At 49.4% G+C, this 24500-nt stretch overlaps 1 protein-coding gene across 1 annotated transcript in view; it reads right to left on the reverse strand.

The window, feature by feature from the left end:
- slc1a7a (solute carrier family 1 member 7a) overlaps positions 1 to 23589 on the reverse strand; it is a 131046-nt gene extending 107457 nt beyond the window's left edge. Inside the window, exons 1-2 of the mRNA XM_014141283.2 lie at positions 23001 to 23589; positions 8221 to 8300 (exon numbers count right to left, since the gene is read on the reverse strand). Coding sequence (XP_013996758.2) covers positions 8221 to 8300; positions 23001 to 23141 — 221 coding nt within the window. The 5' untranslated portion in view covers positions 23142 to 23589. The remainder of the gene's footprint in view (positions 1 to 8220; positions 8301 to 23000) is intronic.
- Positions 23590 to 24500: the final 911 nt, after the last annotated feature.

Genomic DNA, 24500 nt, shown 5'->3' on the forward strand with positions numbered 1-24500 from the left:
TCTATGGGATTCAAGGGTTCTATATCATACACTGAATGGAGGAGGTTGGGGAAGGTTAGACATCCAAAATAATAACAGTATCGATACACTACCGTTATATTTTTTTGCCTGCTGTTCAGCACGATGCTACAATTTAGCATTTTATAACACAATGACCTCAAACATAGATTGTTTTCTCTAGTCCATCCCAACCCCTCCTCCCTTCTCCCTCCTTCCTCACTTCTCCTTCCTCACTCATTCCACCCCTTCCTTACTCCTTCCATCAGACTAAATTCTCTAACTCATGGATTCAAAATCCACCCAAAAAAGGTAAATATATGAAACCGAATAGAGGATAAGGAAGCTGCCTATTCCTTTAATTGTGCTGCACAACTCTCTACCTCATGAGATAATCTGGTTTCCTGTTTGGTTGCTGGGCAGATGGTGTGTAACGGCTGTCTATGGAAGAAGTGGACCAAAATGCGGCGGAGTTAGGGTTCGTCATATTTAATGTCACGAACACTATGCATTTACAAAAACAACAAAAACTGACAGCCAACACAGTCCTGTCAGGTGCAACCACATTGACAAGCACAATTACCCACGAAACACAAAGGAAACGTAGGCAACTTATGTGTGACTCCCAATCAACCACAACCCTCTACAGCTGTGCTTGATTGGAAGTCACACGGCCAAAATCAATGAAACAATAAAAAGCACACACTCCCTTCTGCCACGTCCTGACCCAACTACACCCTCTACTGGTCAGGACGTGACAGTACCCCCCCCTCAAGGTGCAGACCCCGGGATGCACCTAAAAAAAGAACACACAAGAAAATCCCCAACAAAAAGGAACACCTAAACAATAAGGGAGGGAAGGGAGGGTGGCTGCCGTCACCGACGGCACTGTGCTACACCCTCCCTCCCCAACCCACCTATCCTGGAGGTGGCTCAGGTGCAGGACGTGGACCTCGCTCCACCTTCGGCGTCGCCCACTTTGGTGGCGCCGATAGCTGCGCCGGGCATTCGGGCCACTCGGGCTGACCCTGGCAGACAGACCACTCGGGCTGGGCCGGAGGACTGGAGGGCCACTCGGGCTGGGCCGGAGGACAGGAGGGCCCCTCGGGCTGGGCCGGAGGGCAGGAGGGCCCCTCGGGCTGGGCCGGAGGGCAGGAGGGCCCCTCGGGCTGGGCCGGAGTGCAGGAGGGCCCCTCGGGCTGGGCCGGAGGGCAGGAGGGCCCCTCGGGCTGGGCTGGAGGGCAGGAGGGCCACTCGGGCTGTACCGGAGGGCAGGAGGGCCACTCGGGCTGGGCCGGAGAGCAGGAGGGCCCTCGGGCTGGGGAGAGAGGAGGCCCCTCGGGTGGGCCGGAGAGAGGCTGTACCGGAGGGCAGGAGGGCCACTCGGGCTGGGCCGGAGGACAGGCAGGGCACCCTGGCAGATCCTGGCAGGCGGGCACCTCTGGCAGCTCCGGGCAGTCTGGCCACTCCGGCAGCTCCGGGCAGTCTGGCCACTCCGGCAGCTCCGGGCAGTCTGGCCACTCCGGCAGTTCAGGGCAGTCTGGCCACTCCGGCAGTTCAGGGCAGTCTGGCCACTCCGGCAGTTCAGGGCAGTCTGGCCACTCGGGCAGTTCAGGGCAGTCTGGCCACTCCGGCAGTTCAGGGCAGTCTGGCCACTCCGGCAGTTCAGGGCAGTCTGGCCACTCCGGCAGTTCAGGGCAGTCTGACGACTGTTGACTGGCGGGCAGCTCTGACGACTGTTGACTGGCGGGCAGCTCTGACGACTGTTGACTGGCGGGCAGCTCTGACGACTGTTGACTGGCGGGCAGCTCTGACGACTGTTGACTGGCGGGCAGCTCTGGTGACTGTTGACTGGCGGGCAGCTCTGGTGACAGTTGACTGGCGGGCAGCTCTGGTGACAGTTGACTGGCGGGCAGCTCTGGTGACTGTGGCAGTTCTGGACAGTCTGGCCACTCTGGCAGTTCCGGCTCAGGATTCACCAGGCTGGGGAGACATAACGGAGACCTGGCTCTGGGCGCAGGCCCTGGACTCACCAGTCTGGGAAGACCCGCTGGAGGCCTGGTTTGAGGAGGTGGCACAGGAGAGACCAGGGTGGAGAGACCCACTGGAGGACTGGTCTGTGGAGGAGACACGGGCTTGACCAGGATAGGGAGACCCATTGGAGTACTGGTCCGTGGAGGAGGCACGGGCTTGACCAAGATAGGGAGACCCACTGGAGGACTGGTCTGTGGAGGAGACACGGGCTTGACCAGGATAGGGAGACCCATTGGAGTACTGATCCGTGGAGGAGACACGGGCTTGACCAGGATAGGAAGACATGCAGGAGGCTTGGTTCTGGGCGTAGGCACAGGACGTGCAGGGCTGGGAAGACATACAGGAGGCCTGTTTCTGGGCGCAGGCAGTCTTTACCAGACAACCAGCACGCACCTCAGGACGAGTATGGAGAGCTGCCTCAGGTGACATCATTCCCACGACACGCTCATTAGGGCGAATGCCGTACTTAATGCACCATACTAGCAGCTCTCTCATCTCTCTCTCTCCTAATTTCCCCATTAATCCCGTCACAGTCTCTGTCTCATATCCCTCGCTCACATCCAATGTCATCCCGACTGGCTCTGGTTCCGACCTCAGCTCCACCGACTGTCCCGTGTGCCCCCCCAAAAAAATTATTGGGGCTGCCTCTCGCGCTCGTTGCGCTCTCTCTCCTCGTAATAGCGCCTCTCCGCTCTCGCCGCTTCAATCTCCCACTGCGGGAGGCGATATTCCCCAGCCTGAGTCCATGGTCCCTCTCCGTCCAGGATCTGTTCCCAAGTCCATTGGTCCATAACGCTATACTCCTGCTGCTCCTTCCTCTTCCGCCGCTTGGTCCGGGTTTGGTGGGTAATTCTGTAACGGCTGTCTATGGAAGAAGTGGACCAAAATGCGGCAGAGTTAGGGTTCGTCATATTTAATGTCACGAACACTATGCATTTACAAAAACAACAAAAACTGACAGCCAACACAGTCCTGTCAGGTGCAACCACATTGACAAGCACAATTACCCACGAAACACAAAGGAAACGTAGGCAACTTATGTGTGACTCCCAATCAACCACAACCCTCTACAGCTGTGCTTGATTGGAAGTCACACGGCCAAAATCAATGAAACAATAAAAAGCACACACTCCCTTCTGCCACGTCCTGACCCAACTACACCCTCTACTGGTCAGGACGTGACATGGTGCCAGTAAATGGGGACAGAGGACAGAAGACAGGCTTCGGCTCTACGTTTGTACGGCTTGGACGCTGCTCCATCCTGTAATCTCTGGTGAAATGCACTGTCCGCACCACCAGCCTGTCTGCCTGCCTGTATCTCAATGAACACTGGCCTCACAACCAGCCTGTCTGCCTGCCTGTATCTCAATTAACACTGTCCACACCACCAGCCTGTCTGCCTGCCTGTATCTCAATGAACACTGGCCTCACAACCAGCCTGTCTGCCTGCCTGTATCTCAATTAACACTGTCCGCACCACCAGCCTGTCTGCCTGTCTGTATCTCAATGAACACTGTCCTCACAACCAGCCTGTCTGCCTGCCTGTATCTCAATGAACACTGGCCGCACCACCAGCCTGTCTGCCTGTCTGTATCTCAATTAACAAATATAAAATGTCCATCATAGCAGAGGGGGGGACGAGAGAGAGAGTTAGAGAAGAGAGAGAGAGAGAGAGAGAGAGAGAGAGAGAGAGAGAGAGAGAGACTGGGATGCGGTAAAGCTGTCCAGCTCTTGTTCACTGCGTGGGGTTGGGTTGGGCGATGTGGTGACTTCCCAGGGGACGGCACATCAGGACGACAAGGGCTGACCCACATACAGAAACAGATAGGTGTACAGCTCTTTCGTCACTCTCTGTCTCTCTCTGTCTCTCTCTGTCTCTCTCTGTCTGTCTCTCTCTGTCTCTATGTATATCCTCATTATGGCTTATTGACATCATCGAGTTGCATTCAGGGACTGACTGACTAGTAGATAAACTGCATATCTGATTCCTTCTTCCTCCACTCCATCTAAACCCAGCAGGAAACACACTGCCTGCTTCCCTCCTAGACATCCCTCCAACATAACAGGAGGCCAGGGTCAGGTCAGGGTCATGGTCTGTGAAAATAAATAAAGATAAATGCACTTCCTTGACTGATTAGAATTTGAAGGAATCCCTCACGTGCCTGGATAGAGCCTCTTTGGCAGGAAAATTTGCATGGACTAAAGTGAACTCCTCCTGTGTGTGAATGGAGGACTAGAACATTGAGGGACCCTAGCCCTTCTGCTCAGAGGGGAGGAGGAGGGAGGGATGGAGAGGGGGGAGACAGAAAGGGGGGAAAGAAAGAAAGAAAGAAAGAAAGAAAGAAAGAAAGAAAGAAAGAAAGAAAGAAAGAAAGAAAGAAAGAAAGAAAGAAAGAAAGAAAGAAAGAAAGAAAGAAAGAAAGAAAGAAAGAAAGAAAGAAAGAAAGAAAGGGATAAACTTCTCATCCAGTCTTTGCTATAGCAGGGACTGTAAGTAGCTTATTCCGCAAAGTGTCCTGCATGTCAAATCAAATTAGAGTTTATTGGTTGCGTACACAGATTTGCAGATGTTATTGCAGGTGTAGTGAAATGCTTGTGTTTCTAGCTCTAACAGTGCAGTAATACCTAGCAATAATAAATATAAAAACAATAAACACGTAACCCAGAAAAATTACGAAATTACGAAATATCAGTACGAGCAATGTCAAAGACCAGACTATAAATAAATATATATATTGTATATACATATAATGGTGTGTAAAGACAGTATGGACAGTATATGAAAATAAAAGGTTTATACAGCAGTAGTTACATAGGATGAGCCATGACTAGAATACAGTATATATAGTGAATTCGGAAAGTATTCAGACCCCTTGACTTTGTCCACATTTTGTTACGTTACAGCCTTATTTTAAAATGTATTAAATAAATTGTTTTCCTCATCAATCTACACACAATACCACATAATGACAAAGCGAAAACAAGTTTTTTTAAATGTTTGTAAATGTATTAAAAAAAAACTGAAATACCTTATTTACATAAGCATTCAGACCCTTTGCTATGAGACACGAAATTGAGCTCAGGTGCATCCTGTTTCCATTGATTATACTTGAGATGTTTCTACAACTTGATTGGAGTCCACCTGTGATAAATTCAGTTAATTGGACAAGATTTGGAAAGGCACACACCTGTCTACATAAGGACAGTGCATCTCAAAGCAAAAACCAAGCCATGAGGTTGAAGGAATTATCCGTAGAGTTCCAAGACAGGATTGTGTCGAGGCACAGATTTGGGGTAGGGTACCAAAACATTTCTGCAGCATTGAAGGTCCCCAAGAACACAGTGGGCTCCATCATTCTTAAATGAAAGATGTTTGGATCCACCAGCACTCTTCCTAGAGATGGTCAAACTGAGCAATCAGGGGAGAAGGGCCTTGGTCAGGGAGCTGACCAAAAACGTTTGTCACTCTGACAGAGCTCCGGAGTTCCTCTGTGGAGATGGGAGAACCTTCCAGAAGGACAACCATTTCTGCAGCACTCCACCAATCAGGCCATTATGGTAGAGTGGTCAGATGGAAGCCACACCTCAGTAAAAGGCACATGACAGCCCGCTTGGAGTTTGACAAAAGGCGCCTAAAAGACTCTCAGACCATGAGAAAGAAGATTCTCTGGTCTGATGAAACCAAGATTGAATTCTTTGGCCTGAATGCCAAGCGTCACGTTTGGAGGAAACCTGGTACCAGCCCTACAGTGAAGCATGGTGGTGGCAGCATCATGCTGTGGGGATGTTTTTCAGTGGCAGGGACTGGGAGACTAATCAGGATTGAGGGAAAGATGAATGGAGCAAAGTACAGAGAGATCCTTGATGAAAACTTCCTCCAGAGAGCTCAGGACCTCAGACTGGGGAGAAGGTTCACCTTCCAAAAGAACAACGACCCTAACCACACAGCCAAGACAACGCAGACGTGGCCAGAACAGTGACTAAGGCTAGTTAGTGGTGACTGTTTAACAGTCTAATGCACCTGTACTGTCTCCGCATTCTAGATGGTAGCGGGGTGAACAGGCCGTGGCTCGGGTGGCTGAGTCGGCTACACTCTCCTCGTGTAGCCGACTCACGGAGGGCGCGGAGGACTTTCTCCGGTCGACATCACTCTCCTCGTGTAGCCGACTCACGGAGGGCGCGGAGGACTTTCTCCGGTCGACATCACTCTCCTCGTGTAGCCGACTCACGGAGGGCGCGGAGGACTTTCTGGTCGAATCACTCTCCTCGTGTAGCCGACTCACGGAGGGCGCGGAGGACTTTCTCCGGTCGACATCACTCTCCTCGTGTAGCCGACTCACGGAGGGCGCGGAGGACTTTCTCCGGTCGACATCACTCTCCTCGTGTAGCCGACTCACGGAGGGCGCGGAGGACTTTCTCCGGTCGACATCACTCTCCTCGTGTAGCCGACTCACGGAGGGCGCGAGGACTTTCTCCGGTCGACATCACTCTCCTCGTGTAGCCGACTCACGGAGGGCGCGGAGGACTTTCTCCGGTCGACATCACTCTCCTCGTGTAGCCGACTCACGGAGGGCGCGGAGGACTTTCTCCGGTCGACATCACTCTCCTCGTGTAGCCGACTCACAGAGGGCGCGGAGGACTTTCTCCGGTCGACATCACTCTCCTCGTGTAGCCGACTCACAGAGGGCACGGAGGACTTTCTCCGGTCGACATCACTCTCCTCGTGTAGCCAACTCACAGAGGGCACGAAAGATTTGGGTCCAAAATAGAGCAGAGGTGGAGAGAATCTAGCCAGTTCACCATAATCAAACCCCATAAAAGGAATACAGATTTACAGCACAGCTCTGCAACAGAAATATAGTTCTCGGTTTCTTCTCTGTGAGTAGAATGCAGATGAAAATCATTTCGATGTAGCATTTCTATATTAATTGCTTGTCCCAGGTCTGCATCTTCACCATTCTCTAGCATAAAAGCCTTGCATAAACACCAATAGATATGAATTTCTTAGTCAGATTATTATTTTTATATATATTTAAACCCCAACAATGCAACAATGAGGAAAGGCAACTCAAAGGAGTTAATTAGTCCAGGGGGTTTCAAACCTCTCCTCGGGGACCCCCAGCGGTTCCATATACTTGAACTATTCCCACAGCTAACAAACCTGATTTCCCTTTTTAACTAAACCATCAAGCCCTTGAATCAGGTGAATCAGGTGAATCAGGTGAATCAGGTGAGCTAGCTCAGGGCTATTGTGAAACGTCTGAGGGTCTCTGAGGAGAGGTTTGATAACCATTGAGTTAGGCAATACAGCAGCACCAAGAGACGTGGGACCAGGGTAGTGAGGACAGCCTTAGGCTATGACATGTTGTGCTTCACCACAGCAACTCATTTGATCTACAGGTTCCTCAACTTGTGACACGGTTGGTTGTGTGAAAACCAGTTTAATAATAATGTTTCGTCACAGTGGCAGGCACACCATATTATGTGTTTTACCATACTGTACATTGTTTCTGGGTCTTAAAGGTTCCTTTGACTACACCGTATGGCCACACAGGGCTGCCACAGTACTATATGGGACAACAGCCATGGATGATTCCCACTGGACTGAATGCATTATAAATTCACAAAGTATATAGCAACGTTCACTTCACACATATTTCTCCACAGCCATATATGATGTACGGACCGTGTACACTCACAGTTCGTCAACAGCAGCACAACTGCATGACCTGAAAGTGGAAACTTCTAAATACAAAAGAAGCCATTTGTAGGACATACTGCAGCTAGTTCCCAAGTCTGAGGGAGAGAACACAAAGGTAGATGAAAACACACACACACACACACACACACACACCAGAATATTATATCATGTTCTTTTCCTCAGCAAAGACCACTACAGAAATAAATACTTTTCAATTACCATGAATACTACTCTCCACACATAACACCCACATCACAGTACACTGTGTTTGAAGAGGAGAACCAGTATAATAAGCATCAAAGCTTTCCAGCTGACTCTCTGCTTGAGTAAGGACAGTATGCCAAGGAGGAGCTTTTGTACCGTACAAGTGGACAGAAGTGCACACAGCTGTGTGTGTGTGTGTGTCTGTGTCCGTGCGTACATGCGTGTGTTGTAGTTGCGGGGGGGGGGGACCTGTGTGAACTACCCAGCATGCCTTCTGTTCCTACCTGGAGACGACAAGGGGAAGAATGAGCATCTTTAACATCCTCATCAGGAGCTCTCCAGGAAACTGGAAATACTTCACCTCCTACGGAAACACAGAGGGGACACACAGAGCAGAGCAGGACATAAGTTAGGGTAGATAGGTACAGTAAGTATACAGTAGGTTGGGTTTCCATTTCCCTGAGAAACATCTGGAGCTTCCCAAAAACATATTGTTACCTAAAACAATGAACGTATATAAATGTTGCTTTCTCATATGTCAAGTGAAGGTTGATTGGTTGACGTCAACTATTTCGCTACTAATGTGAATATTTCAACACCATAGTACCCTCAAAGCTCATCACTAAGCTAAGGACCCTGGAACTAAACACCTCCCTCTGCAACTGGATCCTGGACTTCCTGACGGGCCGCCCCCAGGTGGTGAGGGTAGGTAGCAACACATCTGCCACGCTGATCCTCAACAATGGAGCCCCTCAGGGGTGCGTGTTCAGTCCCGTCCTGTACTCCCTGTTCACCCACGACTGTGTGGCCAGGCATGACTCCAACACATCATTAAGTTTGCAGACGACGCAGCAGTGGTAGGCCTCATCACCGACAACAACGAGACAGCCTATAGGGAGGAGGTCAGAGACCTGGCCGGGTGGTGCCAGAATAACAACCTATCCCTCAATGTAACCAAGACTAAGGAGATGATTGTGGACTACAGGAAAAGGAGGACCGAGCATGCCCCCATTCTCATCGACAGGGCTGTAGTGGAGCAGGTTGAGTTTTCCTTGGTGTCCCCATCACCAACAAACTAGAATGGTCCTAACACACCAACACAGTCGTGAAGTGGGCACGACAAAGCCTATTCCCCCACAGGAAACTAAAAAGATTTGGCATGGATCCTCAGATCCTGAAAAGGTTCTACAGCTGCAACATCGGGAGCATCCTGACTGGGTGCATCACTGCCTGGTACGGCAACTGTTCGGCCTCCAACCGCAAGGCACTACAAAGGGTAGTGCGTACGGCCCAGTACATCGCCAGGGCTAAGCTGCCTGCCATCCAGGACCTCTACACCAGGCGGTGTCAGAGGAAGGCCCTAAAAATTGTCAAAGACCCCACCCACCCAAGTCATAGACTGTTCTCTCTACTACCGCATGGCAAGCGGTACCGGAGTGCCAAGTCTAGGACAAAAAGGCTTCTCAACAGCTTTTACCCCCAAGCCATAAGACTCCTGAACAGGTAATCAAATGGCTACCCGGACTATTTGCATTGTGTGCCCCGCCCCAACCCCTCCTTTTACGGTGTTGCTACTGTCTGTTTATCATATATGCATAGTCACTTTAACTATACTTTCATGTACATACTACCTCAATTAGACCAACTAACCGGTGCCCCCGTTCATTGGCTAACCGGGCTATCTGCATTGTGTCCCGCCACCCACCACCCGCCAACCCCTCTTTTACGCTACTGCTACTCTCTGTTCATCATATATGCATGATCACTTTAACCAGATCTACATGTGCATACTACCTCAATCAGCTCGACTAACCGGTGCCTGTATATAGCCTCTCTACTGTATATAGCCTCTCTACTGTATATAGCCTCTCTACTGTATATAGCCTCGCTACTGTTATTTTTCACTGTCTTTTCACTGTTGTTTTTTATTTCTTTACTTATCTATTGTTCACCTAATATATATTTTTTACTTACAAATTGCACTGTTGATTAGGGCCTGCATGTAAGCATTTCACTCTAAGGTCTACACCTGTTGCATTCGGCGCACGTGACAAATAAACTTTGATTTGATTTGATTTGGTCCCAAACCGTCATTTTAATCAGGTTGCCAGTACAGGTGTAGGGAGATGGTCGTCGGGAGGGTTTCAGTACAGGTGTAGGGAGGTGGTCGTCGGGAGGGTTTCAGTTCAGGTGTAGGGAGGTGGTTCTCAGGAGGGTTTCAGTACAGGTGTAGGGAGGTGGTTCTCAGGAGGGTTTCAGTACAGGTGTAGGGAGGTGGTCGTCGGGAGGGTTTCAGTTCAGATGTAGGGAGGTGGTTCTCAGGAGGGTTTCAGTTCAGGTGTAGGGAGGTAGTCCTCAGGAGGGTTTCAGTACAGGTGTAGGGAGGTGGTTCTCAGGAGGGTTTCAGTACAGGTGTAGGGAGGTGGTCGTCGGGAGGGTTTCAGTTCAGGTGTAGGGAGGTGGTCCTCAGGAGGGTTTCAGTACAGGTGTAGGGAGGTGGTTCTCAGGAGGGTTTCAGTACAGGTGTAGGGAGATGGTTCTCAGGAGGGTTTCAGTACAGGTGTAGGGAGGTGGTCCTCAGGAGGGTTTCAGTACAGGTGTAGGGAGGTGGTCCTCAGGAGGGTTTCAGTACAGGTGTAGGGAGGTGGTCGTCGGGAGGGTTTCAGTACAGGTGTAGGGAGGTGGTCCTCAGGAGGGTTTCAGTACAGGTGTAGGGAGGTGGTTCTCAAGAGGGTTTCAGTACAGGTGTAGGGAGGTGGTTCTCAAGAGGGTTTCAGTACAGGTGTAGGGAGGTGGTTCTCAAGAGGGTTTCAGTAAATGTATTGGTTTGGGTCAATTACCTACATCCACTACACAGGTCACGACCACTAGACGTGTTATTTACCAAGTGGTAATACAAGTGTACCGGGTAATTGCCATTGCAAAAGTAAATAGAATTTGGGAACCTATTTTTCCTTTAATGGGAACAATATCCTTTATATTACAGCAAGGTGCCTGATTTGTCCCTTTCTATTAAGATTTGTCGAGAGAGCCTGTATGGCACCATTCCTGATGAACAGATTGTGGTTTATAATCACATACTATATGTTACAGCTACTGCTGCAGCTATAGCCTTCAGGTTGATGTCCATTGCAGTAATATACGACTGCAGTACATGTATTAATGGTGCCAAGTCTGACGTTCTTGATACAATGCATGATACATGTTGTCATGTAGGTTTCAGCTTCTCGATGTATCAACATGAGCAACGGAATATGTCCTTGGTGAAAAGAAACTGACATGAATAGTAACCATCACAACCACCATCATCATCATCATCATAATCAATATTGTCTTGTTTCGTCAGGAAAGAGTAACAGATTGTATCTGCTGCATCCCAAATGACACACTATTTCCTATTTATGTGCACTACTTTTGACCACTATCCTATGGGTCTCGGCAAAAGTAGTCCACTATGTAGGGAATAGGGTGCCATTTGGGACGCGCAGGGTGTGTGTCCAGAGGGTTGTTTCCCTATAGCTCTTCATAGGTTCTCTATAGATCATAATTTGTGTACATTGGTACAATATTTATACCCTTGCCATGCAAGTATAGTTGAGTAACCTGAAGAAAATAAAACAGCACGGATGTTCAGGTCCTAATTGATCTCCTGTGAGAAAAGCTTGGTGGAGAAGAAAAGAGGTCTGTTAAGAGCCAAATGTCTGCCTGAGGAGAGAAGAGCTCTGTTAAGAGCCAAATGTCTGCCTGAGGAGAGAAGAGGTCTGTTAAGAGCCAAATGTCTGCCTGAAGAGAGAAGAGGTCTGTTAAGAGCCAAATGTCTGCCTGAGGAGAGAAGAGGTCTGTTAAGAGCCAAATGTCTGCCTGAGGAGAGAAGAGGTCTGTTAAGAGCCAAATGTCTGCCTGAGGAGAGAAGAGGTCTGTTAAGAGCCAAATGTCTGCCTGAGGAGAGAAGAGGTCTGTTAAGAGCCAAATGTCTGCCTGAGGAGAGAAGAGGTCTCTTAACAGAAGGAAGACCTAGCAGAGGATGACCTGCTGGGGATTAAACATGTTACGCCATGTGTCCGACTGTTACAAAATAACAATTCTTAATCTCTTTACTTTAATGTTGATCTGTACTTCTATAGTTCTCCATTTGCAACTCACAGGCAATACAGGCAGTCTTGTGTTTTTGTGTTGGTAAAATGTATCACCTACATGTATATTTGAGGAGGATAGAGAGATAGAGATATAGTTATGAAGAGGGAGAGCAGAGGGAGAAGGATAGAAGAGACAGGAAGGAATAGAGAGACAGAGAGGATGTGGAAAGAGAAAGAGAGAGAGAGGGGGGAGGAAGAGGGAGGGAGGGAGAGCGAGAGAGCGAGAGAGAGAGGGAGAGGGAGAGAGCAAGGGAGAGTGGGGAGGGAGAGAGAGAGAGGGACGGGGAGGAGAGGGAGAGAGGGAGTGAGGGAAATGGGGAGGTAGAGCTAGAGAGAGAGAGAGAGATGGGGAGGTAGAGCGAGAGAGAGAGAGAGAGAGGGAGAGAGGGAGGGAGAGAGAGAGAGCGAGAAAGAGAGAATGAGCGAGAAAGAGAGAGCGAGGGAGGGTAGGAGAAAGAGAGACAAAGAGAGGGGGAGGGAGAGAGAGGGTGAGAGAGAGAGGGGGGAGCGAGGAAGGGAGGGAGAGAGAGAGAGGGAGAGAGAGAGGGAAGGGAGAGAGAGAGAGAGGGACGAGAGGGAGAGAGCAAGAGAGAGGGGGAGGTAGAGAGAGAGGGACGGGGAGGAGAGAGAGAGAGCAAGGGAGATGGGGAGGTAGAGCGAGAGAGAGAGAGAGAGAGAGAGGGAGAGAGGGAGGGAGAGAGAGAGAGCGAGAAAGAGAGAATGAGCGAGAAAGAGAGAGTGAGGGAGGGTAGGAGAAAGAGAGACAAAGAGAGGGGGAGGGAGAGAGAGGGTGAGAGAGAGAGGGGGGAGCGAGGAAGGGAGGGTGAGAGAGAGAGGGAGAGAGAGAGGGAAGGGAGAGAGAGAGAGAGGGACGAGAGGGAGAGAGCAAGAGAGAGGGGGAGGTAGAGAGAGAGGGACGGGGAGGAGAGAGAGAGAGCAAGGGAGATGGGGAGGTAGAGCGAGAGCGAGAGAGAGAGAGAGAGGGGGAATAGGAGAGAGAGAGAATAGAAATTTGAACACAATAAGGCAGGATGATTAAAACTGCTGAAGAGCTTTAGCTACTGTTAAGTATTAGGAAGGGGGGGTCAGAAAGAGAGGGGGGGGAGAAAGGCAGGAGGAGAGGGAGAGCTTAGTTTGCCTTTTTTAGATCAGGATCACTGCAGTCAAATGTCAGGCTGATTAGTGTGTGTGCGTGTGTGTGTGTGTGTGTGTGTGTGTGTGTGTGTGTGTGTGTGTGTGTGTGTGTGCGTGTACATGTCTGTGGGACTTGGGTGAAAAACACACACACGCACACAAACAGCTGGCATCGGGCCCTGGCATCTGCCGCCACAGGGCAAACAGGCTGGCATGTGGCATGTGGCAAACACACACACAGTTATATCTCCTTAATACAAATGTTAATGAATGAAAAACCCAGTGACGTTCTGGGACGTTGATCCTATCATGACCAATTCATGATTACTAACACTTGATGGTTCCTGTTGTCAAGGGCAATTCCACGAAAACGGATGCCAAACAAAAAAACGTTGATTTCAAAGTTTAACGAACCATACAACTCTATGCACAAGCAGAATTTCCCAAAACTCTGTTAAATATCTGCTCCTAGTTAAGATTCAAAGACGTCTGCAAAAAGAATGGGGTGTCAAAAATCTATTTTGATTATTGAAACACAGTAAGGGGCTCCCGAGTGGCGCATCAGTCTAAAGCACTGCATCTCAGTGCAAGAGATGTCACTATAGTACCTGGTTCGAATCCAGGCTGTATCACATGATTGGGAGTCCCATCGGGCGACGCACAATTGGCCCAGCGTTGTACGGGGTTAGGGTTTTTTCATCAACGGAATTTCATCACGGCTCCCTAATCTGTACTGTACAGAAATGCAATGATATAAATGTCATTCTCTCTTCTCATGGGTCCTTTAACATAGAAACGACCTCATGCAATGCATCTGTTAGGGGAGTCAAAGGGCAGAGAAGTACTTAGAGTAGCTCAGAGGCTTTTAAAGTGTTTTAAGTGGATATCTAGATTTGGGGAGATCAGGACTGAGTACCAAGTGGCACCCTATTTCCTATAAAATGCACTACTTTTGACTAGAGTCCTATCGGCCCTGGTCAAAAGAAGTGCACTCTATAATGAATAGGGTGCCATTTTGTACTCAGAGGTCAGTTTGAGCCAGTTGCTGTTAAAGGCATGACATGTCTTTCTAGTCTCTCAAATGAAGCAAATTAATCGGGTTAATCTTGCCAATAAAGGAATCCACAGATTATATTAGATTATCCTGCTGCCATATACTAGACTAGAGCATTCTGAGTTGGAATTACACAGTGGGTAACATCGGTAAGAAAAGGAAATAGCTGCAATAAACGTCAAGCTGGGGAATAACTACCGTTGTTAAAGTGCATAGAAACCATTGCTATCGCTCTGTGTGAGAAACAAATACGAGAAATACGGAGCAAACAAACATTAAACTTTTCCTCCCTCGATATGTGTGGGATCCTGTAGACGTTGTACTGTACATTGTCTTACGTCAGGTCGTGTCACTCCTATGCAACGGACATGAGAGTGGGGGTGGGAGAGTGAGGGTGGGAGAGGGGGATATGAAGAGCGGGATACGAAGAGTGGGGGGTGGAAGAGTGGGGGTGGGAGAGTAGGGGTGGGAGAGGGGGATACAAAGAGTGGGGGTGGAAGAGTGGGATATGAAGAGTGGGGGTGGGAGAGTGGGGGTGGGAGAGTGGGATACGAAGAGTGGGGGTGGAAGAGTGGGATACGAAGAGTGGAAGAGTGGGGGTGGGAGAGTAGGGGTGGGAGAGGGGGATACAAAGAGTGGGGGTGGAAGAGTGGGATATGAAGAGTGGGGGTGGGAGAGGGGGGTACGAAGAGTGGGGGTGGAAGAGTGGGGGTGGGAAAGTGGAGGTTGTAGGCAGTGCACTGTGTACCTATCCACTCTTGATAGGAGTCACTCCTCAACTTCTCAACTCCTATTTACTATACAATTCTGGCTGCCCCTCCTGCCCTCGCGACCATCCCATGTCCTAATCAAACTGTCTCTTTTCAACCATTTTCTAACCACTATACCTCACAAGAAGTAGGAAAAGAGAGATCGAGAGAGAGAGAGAGAGAGAGAGAGAGAGTTAGAGAACACACCATGCATTGGCTGAAACAACAGTATGATCTTGCTTACCACTCAAACATTTGCGTTGCTTTTCCTCCATAGTACAGCCTAATCTATGTCAAATAATGCTACTGGATTCCCTACAACGACTGAGATTGTCTGTGTTTGAAGAGGATTTGGAACTGTAGAACTGTAGAACTGTAGAACTGACCTAGGGGCCTTTGTCAAGGAGACCACAGCCATAACAGAAGGTAGGAAGGAAGCGCATGGCACAGTAACAACAACCAACCACATCCAACTTGGTCAGCCATGGAAACTAAGAAAGGACTGGATATTTCTGGGAGGCCATCTAGAGGAGGCTTGTGGTACTGCTATCTCCACCAGGTCGAGCAGAAAAACAGCACATTTGAAAAGGTCTGTTTTTAACAAAAGTTCTTAGACAGAAGAGTAGCTATTGAGGAACTACAGAAAAACACAAACCTTCCCAAGGCACCGTAGAGCCGTCTTACACCATGTTGATTTTTCTATTATTTCTCTGCCTGATATAATGTACTCTCCTGAATCTCCTCCCCCACTATAATGTACTCTCCTGAATCTCCTCCCCCACTATAATGTACTCTCCTGAATCTCCTCCCCCACTATAATGTACTCTCCTGAATCTCCTCCCCCACTATAATGTACTCTCCTGAATCTCCTCCCCCACTATAATGTACTCTCCTGAATCTCCTCCCCCACTATAATGTACTCTCCTGAATCTCCTCCCCCACTATAATGCACTCTCCAGAGTCTCCACCCCCACTATAATGTACTCTTCAGAGTCTCCACCCCCACTATAATGTACTCTCCAGAGTCTCCTCCCCCACTATAATGTACTCTCCAGAGTCTCCACCCCCACTATAATGTACTCTCCAGAGTCTCCACCCCCACTATAATGTACTCTCCAGAGTCGCCTCCCCCACTATAATGTACTCTCCAGAGTCTCCTCCCCCACTATAATGTACTCTCCAGTGTCTCCTCCCCCACTATAATGTACTCTCCAGAGTCTCCTCCCCCACTATAATGTACTCTCCAGAGTCTCCACCCCCACTATAATGTACTCTCCAGAGTCTCCTCCCCCACTATAATGTACTCTCCAGTGTCTCCTCCCCCACTATAATGTACTCTCCAGAGTCTCCTCCCCCACTATAATGTACTCTCCAGAGTCTCCTCCCCCACTATAATGTACTCTCCAGAGTCTCCTCCCCCACTATAATGTACTCTCCAGTGTCTCCTCCCCCACTATAATGTACTCTCCAGAGTCTCCTCCCCCACTATAATGTACTCTCCAGTGTCTCCTCCCCCACTATAATGTACTCTCCAGAGTCTCCTCCCCCACTATAATGTACTCTCCAGAGTCTCCTCCCCCACTATAATGTACTCTCCAGTGTCTCCTCCCCCACTATAATGTACTCTCCAGAGTCTCCTCCCCCACTTACACGATTGCACTTTTTTGGGACTAATGTTTAAAACATTGTGCATTGAAGGAACAGGATGTTCAAAGGAAACCAACAGGAAGGATTTATAAAGTAGCAGTCAAAAGTTTGGCAACACCTTCTAATTCAAGGTCTTTTTTCTTTATTTTTACTATTTTCTACATTGTAGAATAATCAAAACTATGAAATAACACATATGGATTCATGTAGTAACCAAAAAAGTGTTAAACAAATCAAAATATATTTTATATTTGAGATTCTTTGAAGTAGCCACCCTTTGCCTTGATGACAGCTTTGCACACTCTTGGCATTCTCTCAACCAGCTTAACCTGGAATGCATTTTAATTAACAGATGTGCCTTGTTAAAAGTTCATTTGTGGACATTCTTTCCTTCTCTATGCATTTGAGCTAATCAGTTGTGTCCTGACAAGGTAGGGGTGGTATGCAGAAGATAGCCCTATTTGGTAAAAGACCAAGTCCATATTATGGAAAGAACAGCTTAAATAAACAAAGAGAAACGACAGTCCATCATTACTTTAAGACATGAAGGTCAGTCAATGCGGAACATTTCAAGAACTTTGAAAGTTTCTTCAACTGCAGTAGCAAAAACCATAAGGCGCTATAATGAAACTGGCTCTCGTGAGGACCGCCACAGGAAAGGAAGACCCAGAGTTACCTCTGCTGCAGAGGATAAGTTCATTAAAGTTACCAGCCTCAGAAATTGCAGCCTAAATAAATTCTTCACAGAGTTCAAGTAACAGACACATCTCAACTGTTCAGGCGGACACTGTGTGAATCAGGACTTCATGGTCGAATTGCTGCAAAGAAACCACTACTACAGGACACAAATAAGAAGAAGAGACTTGCTTGGGCCAAGAAACCTGAGCAATGGCCATTAGACTGGTGGAAATCTGTCCTTCGGTCTGATGAGTCCAAATTTGAGATTTTTGGTTCCGACCGCCATGTCTTTGTGAGATGCAGAGTAGGTGAAAAGATGATCTCCGCATGTGTGGTTCCCACCATGAAGCATGGAGGAGGAGGTGTGATGGTGCTTTTCTGGTGACACTGTCTGTGATTTATTTAGAATTCAAGGCACACTTAACCAGCATGGCTACCGCAGCATTCTGCAGCGATACACCATCCCATCTGGTGTGTGCTTAGTGGGACTGTCATTTGTTTTTCAACAAGACAATTTGACCAAGAAGGAGAGTGATGGAGTGCTGCATCCGATGACTTGGCCTCCACAATCACCCGACCTCAACCCAATTGAGATGTTTTGGGATGAGTTGGACCGCAGAGTGAAGGAAAAGCAGCCAACAAGTGGTCAGCATATGTGGGAACTCCTTCAATACTGTTGGAAAAGCATTCCAGGTGAAGCTGGTTGAGAGAATGCCAAGAATGTGCAACGCTGTAACTCAAGGCAGAGGTCGGCTACTTTGAAGAGCCAACCTTTGAGAGATATCCATGTTGTTTTGCAACTTCACAGTATTTTGTCCCTAAGAAACCTTGCTTTTCTAATATGATCCATTACTCTCTGCAGAGCCTGTCATCTTCGGATGTGTTCATATATTTATATATAATGTATAGCGTCACATATGTAGGATCTTAATTTGATCATCCTGTTGCAGGATAACTTTTTAACAAGGCTTCTGAAGTTTGTAACTTCAACTTTGAAATTTCTGACTTGATTTTCCTTTACAAAAAAATGTATCAACCCTTACAAAAATGCCTATGAATTATAATTAGCATAATAATTTGCATGTCTTGTTGCTGCAGGATTATTTTCCTGCTGTAGCAAACTGGCTCAAATTAAGATCCTATATCTAATCACATTTTTATTTTATTAGTCACATGCGCCGAATACAACAGGAATTTACCTTACAGTGAAATGCTTACTTACGAGCCCCTAACCAACAATGCAGTTTAAAAAAATACGGATAAGAATAAGAAATAAAAGTAACAAGTAATTAAAGAGTAGCAGTAAAATAACAATAGCGAGACTGTATACAGGGGGATACCGGTACAGAGTCAATGTCCATGACACCGGTTAGTTGAGGTAATATGTACATGTAGGTAGAGTTATTAAAGTGACTATGCATAGATGATAACAATAAAAGGGGGGGGGCAATGCAAATAGTCTGAGTGGCCATTTGATTAGGTGTTCTGGAGTCTTATGGCTTGGGGGAGGAAGCTGTTAAGAAGCCTCTTGGACCTAGACTTGGTGCTCCGGTACCGCTTGCTGATCGGTAGCAGAGAGAACATTCTATGACTAGGGTGGCTGGAGTCTTTGACCATTTTTAGGGCCATCCTCTGACACCGCCTGGTATAGAGGTCCTGGATGGCAGGAAGCTTGGCCCCGGTGTTTTACAGGGCCGTTCACACTACCATCTGTAGTGCCTTGCAGTCGGTGGCCGAGCAGTTGCCATACCAGGCAGTGATGCACCCAGTCAGGATGCTCTCGATGGTGCAGCTGTAGAACCTTTTGAGGATCTGAGGACCCATGCCAAATCTTTTCAGTCTCCTGAGGGGGAATAGGTTTTGTCGTACCCTCTTCACGACTGTCTTGGTGTGCTTGGACCATGTTAGTTTGTTGGTGGTGTGGAAACGAAGGAACTTGAAGCTCTCAACCTGCTCCATTGCAGCCCCGTCGATGAGAATGGGGGCGTGCTCTGTCCTCTGTATCGAATTATACATACATTCTTGTTTAATTGCGTCAATTATTATAATTATTATGATGACACACTGGTACACAATTTAAACGTTTATTTTCATAACACACAGGACTGATTGAGTGTCGCACCCTACATGTGTAACATTAGCACAGCTGATTGTGTACATTGTTTGCAGTAATTCTCTTTGTAAAGGTAACTTGAACAGGATGCCCTCAAACTAATTACAGTATTACAGTAATTACATGATATTCTGTTATGTATCTGATAAAAACTGAATGTCTAGCGGGAAACGCTGCCGCCTGCAGCATGTTATCTACAGCGTGGGTACTGGTTAGGTATCTCAACCCGAACCCACCACTACTCTGCATCTGCCTTCCTCTGTATCCCCATGTCTTTTTTTTACAATTGTCTCTGTCCAAGTAAAGTGAATATACCAGCCCTATAAAATATTTTTAAAAAAGAACAAGCAAACAGCCAATAACACCAGTGTGCTGCGTTTTAGCCCATCTATGTGACTGACAGCAAAGCCTCAACAGCCACTAGCAATCCTTAATCTCATCAATTATCAGACCGATGACAAGTCTGAGACCGATGTGAAGTCTGAGACCGATGTGAAGTCTGAGACCGATGTGAAGTCTGAGACCGATGAGAAGTCGCCTATTTTGTCCACAGACAGGACAAGTGAAGCCAAACAAATCCACAGGGACGGGATCCGTTGGCATTACCCAACATCATGAATCACCACATGAGTTGAAGTGTCTGGAAGTGCTAGAATTTTAAAATAATTTTTTGGGCTGAGCAACCCAGCTATTTTGTAAACAGAAACAGTGTCTCTTTCCGTAAGTCAGTCTGAGCAGTGTCATCCTAGAGACAGAGCCGTGAAGTACTGTAGTACTGTAGTACTCTAGCCGCTAAACTACAGCAGCCATTGGTACTGCAACATTACAGAGCTCGTCTGTACAGCAACAGCTTATAGAGCTTATAGGTCCCCCTCTTTCTCTACCCACCTCAGCTCTCAAACACGTACTGTAACACTCACAGACCTAGCTGCAACATGAGTGTGCCTTATGAGCACAACACAAAACGTTCAAAAGACATTCAAAAGACGTCATTCAAACAATTTTGTTCACCCTTCAATCACACAGGTGAAGGTTGGTATTGTCACTTGCTATGACAACAATGTGGGTTATAGGTAGGTGGGAGAAAAGCCGTCTGTGTGAGGACAGGTTAGCGTATGTTTTTGGGATATTTTTTTGGAGTACACTGAAGGGTTTTTTTCAGGGCTAGGGGGACAGTGGGACCAGTGGACAGGGAGGACCAACAGGGCACAGAGGGACCCATGGACAGGGAGGACCAACAAGGGACAGAGGGACCAGTGGACAGGGAAGACCAACAGGGGACAGAGGGACCAGTGGACAGGGAGGACCAACAGGGGACAGAGGGACCAGTGGAAAGAGAGAACCAACAGGGGACAGAGGGACCTGTGGAAAGAGAGAACCAACAGGGGACAGAGGGACCAGTGGACAGGGAGAACCAACAGGGGACAGAGGGACCAGTGGACAGGGAGGACCAACAGGGGACAGAGGGACCAGTGGAAAGAGAGAACCAACAGGGGACAGAGGGACCAGTGGACAGGGAGAACCAACAGGGGACAGAGGGACCAGTGGACAGGGAGGACCAACAGGGGACAGAGGGACCAGTGGACAGGGAGGACCAACAGGGGACAGTGGGACCCGTGGACAGAGAGGACCAACAGAGGACAGAGGGACCAGTGGACAGGGAGGACCAACAGGGGACAGAGGGACCCGTGGACAGGGAGGAACAACAGGGAACAGAGGGACCAGTGGACAGAGAGAACCAACAGGGGACAGAAGGACCCGTGGACAGGGAGGACCAACAGGGGACAGAGGGACCCATGGACAGGGAGGACCAACAGGGGACAGAGGGGCCAGTGGACAGGGAGGACGAACAGGGGACAGAGGGACCAGTGGACAGGGAGGACAAACAGGGAACAGAGGGTCCAGTGGACAGAGAGAACCAACAGGGGACAGAGGGACCAGTGGACAGGGAGGACCAACAGGGGACAGAGGGACCAGTGGACAGGGAGGACCAACAAGGGACAGAGGAACCAGAGGACAGGGAGGACCAACAGGGGACAGAGGGATAGTGGAGGGGTGGGGTGGGGGGTTGGACAGACAGAGGGTTTTAGGGATAGTGGAGGGGTGGGAGGTTGAGCGGGTATGGGAACAGGGGACCCAGGTGTTTCTGGAACAGAGTACTTCTAACTGTAGGTGTGAGGGAACAGGTCTTTTAGGGACGGTGGAACGAGAGAACAGGTCCCTTAGGGAGGGTGGGGCGAGGAAACAGGTCCTTTAGGGACGGTGGGGCGAGGGAACAGGTCCTTTAGGGACGGTGGGGCGAGGGAACAGGTCCTTTAGGGACGGTGGGGTGAGGGAACAGGTCCTTTAGGGACGGTGGGGTGAGGGAACAGGTCCTTTAGGGACGGTGGGGCGAGGGAACAGGTCCTTTAGGGACGGTGGGGTGAGGGAACAGGTCCTTTAGGGACGGTGGGGTAAGGGAACAGGTCCTTTAGGGACGGTGGTGTGAGGGAACTGGTCCTTTAGGGACGGTGGGGTGAGGGAACAGGTCCTTTAGGGACGGTGGGGTGAGGGAACAGGTCCTTTAGGGACGGTGGGGTGAGGGAACAGGTCCTTTAGGGACGGTGGGGTAAGGGAACAGGTCCTTTAGGGACGGTGGGGTGAGGGAACAGGTCCTTTAGGGACGGTGGGGCGAGGAAACAGGTCCTTTAGGGACGGTGGGGCGAGGGAACAGGTCCTTTAGGGATGGTGGGGCGAGGGAACAGGTCCTTTAGGGATGGTGGGGTGAGGGAACAGGTCCTTTAGGGACGGTGGGGCGAGCAAACAGGTCCTTTAGGGACGGTGGAACGAGAGAACAGGTCCCTTAGGGAGGGTGGGGCGAGGAAACAGGTCCTTTAGGGATGGTGGGGTGAGGGAACAGGTCCCTTAGGGACGGTGGGGCGAAGGAACAGGTCCTTTAGGGACGGTGGGGTGAGGGAACAGGTCCTTTAGGGACGGTGGGGTAAGGGAACAGGTCCTTTAGGGACGGTGGGGTGAGGGAACAGGTCCTTTAGGGACGGTGGGGTGAGGGAACAGGTCCTTTAGGGACGGTGGGGCGAGGGAACAGGTCCTTTAGGGACGGTGGGGTGAGGGAACAGGTCCTTTAGGGACGGTGGGGCGAGGGAACAGGTCCTTTAGGGACGGTGGAACGAGAGAACAGGTCCCTTAGGGAGGGTGGGGCGAGGGAACAGGTCCTTTAGGGACGGTGGTGTGAGGGAACAGGTCCTTTAGGGACGGTAGGGTGAGGAAACAGGTCCTTTAGGGATGGTGGTGTGAGGAAACAGGTCCTTTAGGGACGGTGGGGCGAGGGAACAGGTCCTTTAGGGACGGTGGTGTGAGGGAACAGGTCCTTTAGGGACGGTGGGGTGAGGGAACAGGTCCTTTAGGGACGGTGGGGTGAGGGAACAGGTCCTTTAGGGATGGTGGGGCGAGGGAACAGGTCCTTTAGGGACGGTGGGAATAACTATTGAAGGGAGGGTTTTGGTTGGGGGAGGGAGGGAACAGGACACCCTGCAGGTGTTTGTTTGACACTGACCTGGTCTGAGAGCTGCTTGCCCCGCAGGTGGAACCCCATCATGCAGCCGATGACAACGGCCAACACAGACAGGATGAGGAGCCCATTCTGCGCACACACATTCTTTACCCGACCCCAAACCTCCGAAAAGTTCACCGCCATCCTGACTCCCCCGGAAAGTCCTCCACAGTCCCTGGCTGGTCACTCACTCCACCAGAGTCCCTGGCTGGTCACTTCACTCAGCCATAAAGAGCAAGGTCTATATGGGACACGCGACAGACCGGACGGCAGGAGACAGAGAGATAGAAGACGGGGGAGGAGATATGGAAACAGAGAGCCTTGGACAGAAGGGAGGGACTGAAGAATGAAAGAGAGAAAAAAGACTGAATTGGGGAAGAGATGGATTGAGAGAAAAGGGAGTAGGTGGAGGAAGTAGAGGTTGGCCAAAACAAAGGGAAGAAGGCAGTAGTTGTCCTCCTCAGATAAAGCACTTTAGGGGGTTTCTGCGATAAAGCTCTCTGTCATTCCACACAGGACTAAAAGCATCACACTTTCCAGGCACACACACGGTATTTCTCTCTCTCTCTTTCTCTCTTCTCTCTCTCTTCGCTCTCTCTCTTCTCTCTCTCTTCACTCTCTCTCTTGTTCTCTCTCTCGTTCTCTTGTTATCTCTCTCTTCTCTCTTGCTCTCTCGTTCTCTTATCTCTCTCAAAATGTTTGAGTGGTAAGCAAGATCATACTGTTGTTTCAGCCAATGCATGGTGTGTTCTCTCTCTCTCTCTCTCTCTCTCTCTCTCTCTCTCTCTCTCTCTCTCTCTCTCTCTCTCTCTCTCTCTCTCTCTCTCTCTCTCCAGTAGGGGGCTCTAGTGACAGCTGGCAGTACTGTTCTCAGGGTTAATACATTAGATCCTATTAGGAGCGGCCATGACGAGCTATGCACACACATACACACACACACACACACACAGACACACACACACACACACACACAAACACACATACACACATGCAAACACACACTTCACTGTGCTGCGTTATTGGGATATCAGCAAGATGGATTAAAGACCTACCAACAATTGGACAGAGGATTATTCCAACAACAACGAGTGTAAAACAACTGGCCTGGGTAGGGGAGGAGGGGAAGAGGAGAGGAGGGGAGGAGGGGAAAGAGGAGAGGAGGGGGAGGGGAGGAGGGGGAAGAGGAGAGGAGGGGGAGGGGAGGAGGGGAAAGAGGAGAGGAGGGGAGGGGAGGAGGGGAAAGAGGGGAGGAGGGGGAGGGGAGGAGGGGAAAGAGGAGAGGAGGGGGAGGGGAGGAGGGGGAAGAGGAGAGGAGGAGGAGGGGAGGAGGAGGAAGAGGAGAGGAGGAGGAGGAGGGGAAGAGGAGATGAGGGGGAGGGGAGGAGGAGGAAGAGGGGAGGAGGGGGAGGGGAGGAGGGGAAAGAGGAGAGGAGGGGGAGGGGAGGAGGGGGAAGAGGAGAGGAGGAGGAGGGGAGGAGGAGGAAGAGGAGAGGAGGAGGAGGA

Source organism: Salmo salar, chromosome ssa14, assembly GCF_905237065.1.
Source record: "Salmo salar chromosome ssa14, Ssal_v3.1, whole genome shotgun sequence".
NCBI classification, from domain to species: Eukaryota; Metazoa; Chordata; class Actinopteri; order Salmoniformes; family Salmonidae; genus Salmo; species Salmo salar.